At 40.3% G+C, this 12677-nt stretch overlaps 1 protein-coding gene across 3 annotated transcripts in view; it reads left to right on the plus strand.

The window, feature by feature from the left end:
• The window catches only part of LOC142663116 (solute carrier family 22 member 15-like), a 164581-nt gene that overhangs the window by 98030 nt on the left and 53874 nt on the right, over nt 1-12677 (plus strand). For 2 of the 3 annotated variants that reach the window (XM_075841420.1, XM_075841421.1), the window contains exon 9: nt 1-59. This exon is cut by the window's left edge and continues 50 nt beyond it. In XM_075841420.1, coding sequence (XP_075697535.1) covers nt 1-59 — 59 coding nt within the window. Of the gene's footprint in view, nt 60-6560; nt 6736-12677 lie in introns of all 3 variants that reach the window. The other variant, XR_012851044.1, reaches the window with a different exon arrangement.

Genomic DNA, 12677 nt, shown 5'->3' on the forward strand with positions numbered 1-12677 from the left:
AGCGCTGCCTTCAATGTCGTTTACATTTATACCTCTGAACTTTATCCTACAGTAGTAAGGTAAATTGGGTTTTGTAGAGCAATCGGTACAACCTTTTCTTAGTAATGCATAGTGATGTATAGCATTTTTTTCTATTATAAGTTTACTTTTGACCATCCTCCAAAGCTTCATGAAAGAGAAAAGTAGTTTTTCCCAATATAATTTGGCATTTCCATGTGATCTCTGTATTGTAACCATGCAGCCAGGTTTTGGCATATATTCTATGAATGCTGTTTGGGTTAGACATTGTATTCGAGATACTAAAACACAGTTGGATGAATTGCATTATTAAAGGTTAAACAGGAGAAGTTTAAATGGATAATTCCAAAAGTTTTTCGACCCGCTGATCAAAATTGACTCCCATCTATTATCTAAAGCAGTGTTCCCCAATTCGTGGCTTGTTGGCAAAATGTGCCCCTTACATGTGATGCCTCAGTGCACAATACGTTTGGCACCTGCCAATGACTAATGTCATCAGATATGACCTAGCATGTTTGAAACTTGGCGCTAGGGTCTAAACTATATCACTTGCAGTAGTTAGTCGGTCATATATTTTTCTCTTGTTATAACCAATGTGGATCACGACCACATTACATATTTTAAGTGTGCTCACAAGCTTGAAAGGGTTGGAGGGCTCTATCTAGAATTAAGGTCTCTGCAGCTTCAGCCTTTGGTAGAACAAGGCCGTTCACTGAAATGAGTGGGTGCCTATTGCCTTCAGTGGATGCTGCATAATGCGAAACAAGCTAATACAATGTGGTGACCTCTGCTGATTGTGGGACTATAAGGCCGAATTAGATTAGATTAGAAACCGCACCAATATTGTCTACCTGGGATAGGAGTTTAGCTCCGTTCAGGTGAATAGGGCTGATCTGTGATACCCGACACAGCCTATAGACAGGAGTAGCAACGTGAATATAAACTCTTATATGATCTTGGGTGAAAATTGTACAGTATGGTAGCAAAGGATGCTTACCAACAATGGCAATGACTTTACGAGTGAACACAATTTACATTGCATTTTGAGTTCTGTATAGAGGGCAAAAGTTTTGATGTTCATGACCGCTACAAAAGAAAAAAAATCAAAGTATTTTTAGGACAATCCCAGGGCAGAACTACAGATAGAACCAAATGAAACCCTTTTAAATGTTGCCCTCGCCCTTTCCTATTACTTGCAAGTTTTTTATGTGAATTGAAATATAGAACTTGCTGTGACATTTTCCTTTAACAATATCGCTTTCAAGTACAAACACCCTCTTTCCATTTTTTTTGGAGGTTCTGTATGGTGTGTAATAAATAGAACTTATGAAATACTCTTATGTTTATCTAACATGACTTAAAGGGATTGTCCAGTTTAAAAAAAATATTTTCATACACCCTATTAGGGAATTCTGAGTTAAAAGAGTGGGGGGGGGATCCTCTGTTCAGGATCCTCATATCTGCGCCAGAGTGGAGAGCGGTTACAAGAAGCGTCTCTCGCTCTGGAGGACCTGTCCTGTCCTGCGTTACACAGACAACCCACTGATTTGAATGGGCACTGTGTAATACTCAGTCTGCAGAGAAATAAAACACTTACTGCCAGGTTTCTCCACAGATTACAGCGGAGGTCCCAGCAGAGGTTTTTTTTTTTGTTGGTCAGTTTATGGTCAGAACTAAGGATGCCTGATGCATCGAAACGTCGATACTGTTTCGATACTCTGCATCCCCAAATGGTTCGATACCATTATTTCATGTTTTTCGACACTTGCTGTGCGGCCGCACATCTAAGTATAGTAACACATGAATGTATGAGAGCGGGGCTGCGGTTGTGTAATATAGCCATTGCCCTGCTCCTGAGTCCTGATAACGAGTGGGCGGGGTCAGGATGATGCGATACGGCCAGCGCTGCACTAATGAGCGGCGGCGGCACTGAAGACAAAACATGGCGGGCGCACTACAAGACCCCCATGTTCCGTCCTCAGTGCCTGAACCATCGCTCATTAGTGCAGCGCCGGCCGCATCTCCTCATGCTGACCGCGCATGCACTTCCTTTCAGGAGCGGGGCAATGACTATTACACAGCCGCAGCCCCGCTGGCGGAGATCAGAGAAACCTGACCCCTTTGATCGCGTCACAGGGAATTCCTGTGATGCGATTGAGGGACTTACCATATATAGGCAGACAGCGCAGGGTCCATTGAAGGACCCCAGGGCTGTCCTACCATATTTCCTGTTGTTAGGGCATACTTAGGTATGTTCTTACAACTGCCTGTGTACTATCTGTACACAGGCTAATGTACTGTATTATAGATATATGCCAGTACATTAAAGTTTAAAAAATAAAGTAAAAACATAAAGTAATGTTAAAGAGGCTCTGTCACCACATTATAAGTGCCCTTTCTTGTACATAATGAGATCGGCGCTGTAATGTAGATTACAGCAGTGTTTTTTTTTTTTTTAGAAAAACGATAATTTACAGCGCCAATCACATTATATTCACTTATAATGTGGTGACAGAGCCTCTTTAAATAAAAAAAATATACACATACACCTTTTTTTACAATAAACATTAAAATAAGTCTCAATACATAAAATATACACATTCAGTATTGGCGCGGCCGTAATAACCTGCACAACCATTTTTTTTTCATCATTTATGATGTGAACGCTGTAAAAAAAATAACTGCTTTCTATCACTTATTGTGGGGCACAAGGTGTGATGAATTTAACCTCCATGTGCCTCACATTAATAGTAATTAACCCCATCATGTACCTTACACATTAACCCATTATGACTGAGACACATGATGGGGTTAATTATTATTAATGTGAGGCACATGGAGGTTTAATTCATCATCACACCACGCCTCTCCCATCAGAAAATGGAAGAACTTTTTTTTTTTTTTAATATTACTGTTGGCAAAGTATCAAATTGGTATCGAAATCGCAATACTAAACGAATTATCGGTATCGAAGTCCAAATTCTGGTATCGTGACATTCCTAGTCAGAAGATCCTTTTAACTAGTAGGGATTGTCCAAAAGTGGAAAAAAAACCACTTTTAAACATGCCATTTTTCATTTTGCTTAAATGCTTGTTGCCGTCTATTATTGAGCTGCCATCAGTTTAATTCCAATCTCATTCTTTACTGACTATAAAGCCTTACATAAAAAGAATATTGTAAAAGCAAATAAGTAATGAAGTGATAGTTTTCTGAATGTGCCGCTTCATCACGTAGATAATGGAGTACAGAGTATGGACGTTGTGCCAGTCATAAGCACTTTGTAACTCTTTGGATACGGTATAAATTGTTATTGACTTGAATCACCATTAACATTGGAATGGGGCGTCATCTGCAGCAAGAACTATGAGCAAACTCCGTAGTGGAGAGTCAGCAGTTTTAAAATTCATTGCTCCAACACAACATGCTACTTGGAGAAAACCCTTATGTCTTTGTAATTTACGTTGGAGCAATTAGGAAGTCGTATAAACGCTGATTTGGAACGATATTCCTCTTAATCTGGCATTCCGCTCAGGCTGTATTATATCATAGATATTTTCATGTAGAGAAATCACCCGTTAGTGTTTGCTTATTCTCTTGTGAAGGATTGAACACATTTTTATAATGGCAGGGAATAGGAGTAATCCGCAGGCCTGATTACATCCTCTGACCTTTTATTGCTTTCAGAGTTTTAACATTTGTTTTAATTGGCAATTAATTTTCTGAACTTTTTTCCTTGAAAAAGTTACCAAGTGTAAGCCAAGGTATATCTGTGTATTAGTATTACAAGCATGTCAGAATCTGTCCTTAAAGGGATACCAGAATAAAAAATGATCACCGATCTACAAGATAGGTGATAATTGTCTGATTGCAGGGAGGCCCCACTGCTGGGGCCCCACCCATCACAAGAACAGCGGTCCCAAACCCCCTTTCATTCTTACTGCTAGACTGCAGTGAGGTAGACTCTGAATGGAGCGGCAGTCCGGCATGTGCGCTGCCGCTCCATTCAAAGTCTATGGGAATGACGGAAACCGTTGAAAATGGTGCTCGGCTATTTCCGTCATTCTCATAGACATTGAATGGAGCAGCGGGCTCATGCTCGTCTTATTCTATAGAATGTTTTATGGCTCTAAACTGCATTTTACATTTCTGCGAATTGCCGTTACAAACAGTCAACAGATGCACTCCCTAAATTTCTTCAGAAATATCCTATAATACAATACGATCTGCTGCATTGCATTTGGAGAGGGGAATTTTTTCCTTATATCTGAGTTCTATACAGTGCCTGATGCCAGGATTACTCGTTCCAGAATGCAAACCACTAGGGTAAGCTCTCTACAGCCACTAAACAGGCAGGGAATGCAACAATGCTGCTTCTGAGGTTTAGTACAAGATAACTAAACCAAAGTATTCATAAATGTAGGTTAGGCACTGATGGTTTTGTTACCCGAAAAAAATGCTTAATTCACATTTAATCATCCTTTTTTTTTTTGTTTATTTATTTAGAGCGACTGGGGAATTTTAGACTTTGGGAAGTGTTCCTTTCCCTATGGCAGGTTTTCTGAAAATCCTGAAAAGGAGCCTGGTTGCTGGGAGGGAGAGAAGGGTGACAAGTCTAGAATACGGACTGTCCCATAAGTTGCTAGTTGTAAAATCCTTTTCAGGTTTAATTTATTTACACAGTGCTCCCATACAGATGTGGGGGTGTTACTTATACTCATGTTCTGGTATGTCTAGAATGAGTTGTGCTGGGCAGTTATCTTCATTCTGGCATCTAGGGATTGTTACGGCCTGGTTCCTACGATACCCAGGCAAAGAACCAACCAGGCGGAAAAATTCACCTGTAGCCCTCCCTTTCCCACAAGCTCCGTTAGGTTTGAGGTACTTAGCTGTCCCCAGGACTTGGGTTCCTCTAACTCGCCTGGGGGTTGATTCTCTGGATAAGTCAACGAGATGGGACTAGACAAAGTATTTGGAGGTTACAAATATGGTTTCTATGGGTAACCACAGTAAAAGTCTTTAACACGTACCAAGTAGCCATGTGGCAGACAAGCAGGTCAGGGTTCAGTAACTGGAATGTAGCAGAGCCAAGTGTGTAGTACAAAAACAGTAGTCAGGAGGGTAGCCATGGAATCCCGGGTTCAGTAATGGTAGAGTTTCAGTGCTGGGTGTATGGAACAGAAGCAGTAGTCAAGAAGGTAGTTGGGCATTTCAGGGTTCGGTAACCATCATAAAGCATATCCGAGTTTGCAGTACAGAGGATTATGAAGAGAGTAGTCGGGGGCAAAAACAGTTCACCATAATAAAGTGGGACCTTGATTTCCAAATAAAATGCAAAATTTACTTTCATCTGAAAACAGGACTTTGGACCACTGAGCAGCAGTGTTGGTCCACTGTGTTATATCAAGTCTAGAGTCAGCGCAGCGTCTAGCAGGACATTTTCCAGCACTTCATGCTTCCCTCTGCTGACAAGCTTTATGGAGATGCTGATTTCCTTTTCCAGCAGGACTTGGCACCTGCCCACACTGCCAAAAGTACCAATATCTGGTGCAATAACCCCAGTATCACTGCGCCTGATTGGCCAGCAAACTCGCCTGACCTGAACCCCACAGGGAATCTATGGGGTATTGTCAAGAGGAAGATGAGACACCAGACCCAACAATGCAGACGATCTGAAGGCCGCTATCAAAGCAACCTGGGCTTCCATAACACCTCAGTAGTGCCACAGGCTGATCGCCTCCATGCCACGCCACATTGATACCACCTCAGCAGTGCCACAGGCTGATCACCTCCATGCCACGCCGCATTGATAACACCTCGGCAGTGCCACAAGCTGATCGCCTCCATGCCATGCCGCATTTATAACACCTCAGCAGTGCCACAGGCTGATCGCCTCCATCCACGCCGCATTGATGCAGTAATTCATGCAAAAGGAGCCCCGACCAAGTATTGAGGGCATATACTGCACATACTTCTCAGTAGGACAACATTTCTGTATTAAAAATCATTTTTGAAATTGGGATTATATAATATTCTATTTTTCTGAGACACTAAATTTTGGGTTTTCATTAACTGTTACCATAATCATCAACATTAAAAGAAAAAAAATGCTGGAAATAGATCACTCTGCGTGTAATGTATCTATAGAATATAGGAGTTTCACTTTTTGAATTGAATTACTGAAATAGAATACCAACAAAAAGTTAATTTATTTCATTGAGAAGGACTAGTATTTACATGTAGTATTAAAAGTGTTGATGCATCACCTAGTTGTATACAGATATATTTCTGCTCTGACTTTACAATGGTGGATATCATTACTTTATTATTTGCAATATTTTTGTTCTAGTATGATTGACCCCCTCCCCCAACAATATTGTGAGACAAGTCAATATTCAGTTTAGGCCAGTTTACGTTTTGTACTCCTAAACTTTAAATGAAGCCTAAACTATTAAAAGTATTCAGATCATGGTATGGATTTTCCATATTTAACATATTGGGGTCCTTGTGAGACGTTCTCACGTAATTATCTCATTTATTGTAGGAGTTAGATTTGAAGCCACTGTAAGTCACCCTCTTACATCTTCTCCTAATTTATTGATGAAGTTAGATTGCTTTGATGCTGTCTGGTTCCAGAATTAATGAGGGTAAATGGCCTTCTAGCGAAAGGTTTGAAGCTACTGAAGATGAATTTTAATTTATACTGGAACAGCATAAAGGTATAGTGCCTATGAGTTTTAAGGAAAAGTTCTCACTTATGTATATGTATAAGTATTCCTCCTCTTTTACTAAAGACCTGTGTAGATGACCTGATCAGCAGTCATCTCAGTGTGAAGCCCTTCCTTCTAGCAACCAATTATCTTTTAATACCCCACTTGGGATCCGTTACACCTGCTTTTCATCTTTGGCAGATTGTCACTTCTTTTTGTCTCCGCACCTTAACTTGTATCTCGTCAGTATTTCTGCTTAGAACATTTAGTGACTTTATATAATTTTGCTTTTAGTTTTATCAAAGCAGTTGTCAGAAAATTTGTGCTTGTTCTCAGAAAAGGCAAAGCGTATAATTAAAGTTGTTGAAATTAAATTGTCCAATATTCCCTGTTTATAATAATTTGATGTCTCCACTAGAGCTGTAGAAAACATTCAAGGAGATGATAGAATGTTCAACAAATGTCATATAGGAACATTTATATAATATGTAATTCCACATGACTTTATTAGCATTTGGAATCTGTTGCAATCCGTTCTTCACCGGAAGCAAAACTCAATACTTTATCAAGTTAAAGGAGTTTCCGGTTCCTTAACCAGTTGCTGACTGCCCATACACTATAAATATCCTGGTGGTCCACACCTATCTCTGCAAGGACGTTTTTAAATCATCCTGCAGAGTTTCCCCCTCCAAACCTCTCCCACTCCACCAGCGTTAAATATATCACTTATTTCATTACAGAATATTGAAGCCCTAGCTGTTCTAAAAAAAAACAAGACCAAATAAATATAGGTTGGCAAAGGAATAGTACTACAAATTGCTATTAAATTGGCACATGGTTAAAACCTGAAAATATGCCAGGTCAGGAAGGGAGGTAAAGCTTCCCTTCGGATAGGCCATCAATATAAGATTGGTAGGGCATCCTACTCTCAGCACCCTCACCGATCAGCCGTTTCATGGGGCAACGGCACTCCAGCGAGCACCTCGTCCCCTTCATCGTTTACACTACCCCGTGCAACACAGCTCCAGAGTATTAGTAGCAGCTGTGTCTTGTATTAAAGCTAAATCCCTAAAGCTAAAGATCCCTTTCATTGGGACAAAGATGTAGCAAATCGTAATACCAGGCACAGCTGCTACTAAAAGTACGGAGCTCTGCCTAGTAAATAATCAAGAGGACACGGTGCTCTCTGGAGCACCACGGCTCCTTCAAACAGCTGTTTGGCAGGGTTGCCAAGTGTTGGACCCTCCACCGATCTAATAATGTAGGCCTATCCTAAAGATAGGCTATCCGAAGGATATCCTAAGGATAGGCTATTAATTTTAATGAACTTGAAAACCCCTTTAATAAACATTTAAACATACCAAATGCCTTCATTGTGACTTTTTCGTAAATAGATCTTTGTTAAACTGGTCACATGGAATGAGGTAAATTACAAATATTAGGCCTGGATTAACCTATGGACACTGTAGGTCTGTGCCTATAGACAGCCCTAGGGAAGAAGGGTGCCTGCTTAATGAAAATTTACATATGAATATTCTGGTTCTGTATTCATACGTACATCATGGATAATTACATGTTATTTAGGCACTCAGTGCTGTGGGTGTGAGACGAGGACACCTAAGAAGGGAAAAGGGGAAGGCTGCTGAGAGTGCTAGATGTAGTGAGGTGTAGTTTTTCCTTTATTTTAAAACGGGCCTTCTGTTTGGGCTTTCCGTTCATCTGTTTCCGTTTGCAATACCATTTGATTTCAATTGTATTTTTTTTTGTTTTAGTTTGCGTACGTTCTACTAGGTTTACGGTTTTTTCATGGACACAATCGCGTGTGCTGCGCTCTTGTTGTCGTGGAAAAAACAGAAACCTAGCGTAACGGATACAAACGGAAACCAAGAAAATACCATTTGAAATCAATGGTATTGCAAAAGGAAACAATCATTTCCGTTTGTCTTTCGGTTCATCTGTTCCTGTGACAGAACAGATGAACGGAAAGCCTAAATGAAAGGCAAACCCTGATGTGAACAGGCCCTAAAACAGGCTAACGCAGGGCCTACTTGATGGGTGGATTCTAAGGCACCATGCAATCTGTGCCTACAGGCTCCTGAGAGGTAAATCCGGGACTGACAAACATATTGAAAAGTCTGATTGATCTTTATTGGGACTGCTCTTGCAGTCGGAAGATTGTGCACATATAGACTAACCGTGATCTACTTAAAACCGTATTCCTAAATGGACCACATATGCATTGGATTATATTTTGCTTTTGATTTTTGTGTTGATATTGTAGCTTGTGTTTTGCCCACTTTGTGTTATTTGAGAGTGCATTGAATGAAATGATTATTGTTAAACGGATTAAATAAAAACACAAGCATAAATCCTAAAAACTACCAAATGATTGCACATGGTTTTTAAATGTTAATGATAATTTTACTGCTTATGGTTTAATGATGTAGTGAAATATTAGCAGTTCAATACTTTAAAGAATAAAAAAAATCTTCCAATCTCGGACATTTCCAAATTCCAGAAACAGTGTAGCTCGCTGTGCAAAGCTGTTTCCGTAACTCCCATTCACTTCTTTGGGAGTTACAGAAACATCTTAGGTCAGCAAGCTCAGCTGTCTCCTGGACCCCGACCACCTCTGCACTGATTTCCCACCTGCCAGCGCCCATCGCACCAGATAGATGCGGTCCGCTCTCCAGAGAGCTGGAACCCACATCTATCAGACATTTATGGCATGTCCTATGGATATGCCATGAATTTTTGGGATGGGAAAATGTAAATTAAATTTAAAGGAAACCCATTTAAACATCTTCTGATATGCCATTGAGACATGTAAGATGATCTAATTGGGTGTGTCTGTGCTTTGTGAACCCTTCTGCCAAGCCCCATGCCCCTTTATCTTCTATCATTTGAATTTCCCATTTACTGCAATAGGACCAACACTAGGACAAATACTGAGGCCCTTTTGTTAGTAATTGTGGGAGTCCCAGTTTTTGAATTTTCACTCTGGTTAATAGAAGGGGGTTCCCAAGTGAGGGTACTGCCCTTTACTACATACATCTTGTGACAGATGACACACTGCGGACTATGTTTGTGCTATATAAGCGACGGGAAAAAAGAAAATGCATTTAATTTAGACAACCACTTTAAACACTAAGCAGTCCATAAAAAAGTACGGATCTCATTGTCTGCCCTACGTTTGTTGAATGATTATAATTTTACTGTATTTAAAATGATAAATATCTGCTGTGTATTTATTGTATTCTTTTTTTGCAGCACAAATTCGTTAAATGCTGTTTGTCAGTTTTTGTTTTTTATTGTTACACAGTCATGTGCAGGTGTCTACAATGGTTGAAATATTTTTTATGTGAAATTTAGATGTTTACACTCTGAACTGTCACAATAACACTTACCCCGGGGAAGAATGCCTGTACTTTCTTATTTCTCTCATCTGTCATCTACTCACACGGGAATTCACTGTACGCTATGCGCTTGGTTCAGCTTGTACTATACAGGATTGATGGACAGAAATTACTGTGTGGCGATGTCTGGTCATCAATCTACTGTCACATCTGAATTGTTACAAATACTATACTTTCTTTTACATTGTGACCACGTTTTCATATAAAACAATATTTGCATTTACACTGTTTATATATTTTTTTTAAACTTAGTTATATTGTATCTTTTTAGGGAAATGCTGAGCAAAAAGTAAAAATACATTTGTTGCTGGAGTTTGCTTGCCCTCCACCCCTCTAAATCTTACTTACCTGGGTTCCTAGCTGAGTAGATGTCCGGGTTATCACTCCCTGCCTCTTCTGGTTCACTGCTGCACTCTAGCCTTGTGTGCAGCATGATGGATTCTGTGCTATCCAGCGAGGTTCCTGGGCTGCTTATAATGATGCTGTGCTGCACTCATGAATTTTTCATTTTTGCATGTGGTGCATTTATTAGTTCCTTTATTCAGTTTCAATATATAAAAGGTTTTAAATAATTATGACTTTCTTGGTGGCAGACTGGCATTTCCAAATATTTGTCCGGAAAAACTAGTAGGTTTCAATGTTGAATATGTTGTTCTTTATTTCATAAAAGATGCAAGGATTGTTTAGGAATTTAATGGTAATAAATGTTATCCTGGCTTACACCCTTTTTATCTTACTATAGCCACATGCATTGGATTTAGTGCTCTTGTCCATAAAGAATCCAATATAAAGAAGTCCATACCACTCAAACTGTGAGGCACCGCTAGTTGCTGATGAGTTTCGCTGGGGAGGCAGAAGTGATTATATGCTGCTCAATCCTTTCTATAGTTGCACCAGTCCCTGGTTTAGGAATATAACTGTTCTTAGTCTAATGTTCTACTGAGTTCAAGAGATCGATATTAAAGGGGTTTTCACACTAAGAACATTTATCACCCATCCACGGGATAGGTGATAAATTTATGATCTCTGGGATCCCTACCAATCACTAGTACTGGGGTCCCGTGCCCCCATTCTTCACCGCACAATCACAGTGAGGAGGAGTTTGAACGGAGCAGCAGTCATGCATGCACCCTGCGCTGCATTCTATGTCGATGAGGCCAAGATCACGATCGCGCAGTGTGGAGGAATGGGGTTCTCAGTACCCCTGAACAATTGATTACAGGGGGTCAAGGCTGTGGGGTTACCAGTGATCATACATTCGTCAACTATCCTGTTGATGGGTAATAAAAGTTATTTTGGGGAAACCCCCTTTAAGGTCAATTTAGGTAATTTTTTTAAAATATTGCCATTGGCTATAACCACAGGTGAAGCCCCAAAGATTGAAAAGCCCTGGCTTAAAGTAATTTTAAACATCACTTTAAATGCCCCATTAAGTCTAATAGAAGGTTTAATACTGAACCTTTTATGACCGACCCCCCCCCCCCCCCAGTTCAGTTGTAGAAACAAAGAGGAAGGAAAGATGGGGACAGCTGGCTGTGCATGTGCATGGCTCTCACCATTGTAGTCTGAGAGTTGCGAAAGCTGCAGAATATGGCCATTGGCAGCAGCAAACCGAAAGAAAAGGGGAGAGTTGGCTGCACTGTATAGGAGTTATGAAAACAGCTTTCATAAATACAAGCGTTAATGTTTTTGTTTTTTTTATCAATTAACAAAATTCAGAGTGAATGAACTGAAGAGAAATCTATATCAAATCAATATTTATTTAGTGTGACCACTCTTTGCCTTCAAAACAACATCAGTTCTTCTAGATACACTTGCACAAAGTCATAGATTTTGTGGGATTATAGTCAGGTGTATGATTAAGCAATTATACCAAACAGGTGATAATGATAATCATTTTCATATGTAGGTTGAAACAGTCATTAACCGTAATAGAAACAGCTGTGTAGGAGGCTTAAAACTGGGAGAGGATCAGCCAAACTCTGCTACAAAGGTGAGGTTGTGGACAGATTCATGTCACAGGTCCACCATGGCAAGACTGAGCACAGCAACAAGACACGAGGTAGTTATACTGCATCAGCAAGGTCTCTCCCAGGCAAATATTTCAAAGCAGACTGAGTTTTCAAGATGTGTTGTTCAAGCTCTTTTGAAGAAGCACAAAGAAATGGGCAACGCTGAGAATCGTAGACTCCATGGTCGGCCAAGGAAACTTGGTGCAGCAGATAAGACCCATCATTCTTCCCTTCAAAATCAGAAGATGTCCATCAGTGCCATCAACTCAGAACTGTCAGAAACCAGTGGAACCCAGGTATACCCATCTACTGTTCAGATAAGTGTGGCCGGATGCGATCTTTATGGAAGAATTGTGGCTAAAAACCCAAACCTTCGACGTGGAAACAAGGCCAAGCGACTCAACTATGCACGAAAACATAGGAACTGGGTGCAAAAAAAATGGCAGCAGTTACTCTGGACTAGAAGGCAGTTTGTTCACGAAAGGGCAAGAGCGGTAAAATAATGAATGTCTGCAGGCAACAG

Source organism: Rhinoderma darwinii, chromosome 11 (assembly GCF_050947455.1).
Source record: "Rhinoderma darwinii isolate aRhiDar2 chromosome 11, aRhiDar2.hap1, whole genome shotgun sequence".
Lineage (NCBI taxonomy): Eukaryota > Metazoa > Chordata > Amphibia > Anura > Rhinodermatidae > Rhinoderma > Rhinoderma darwinii.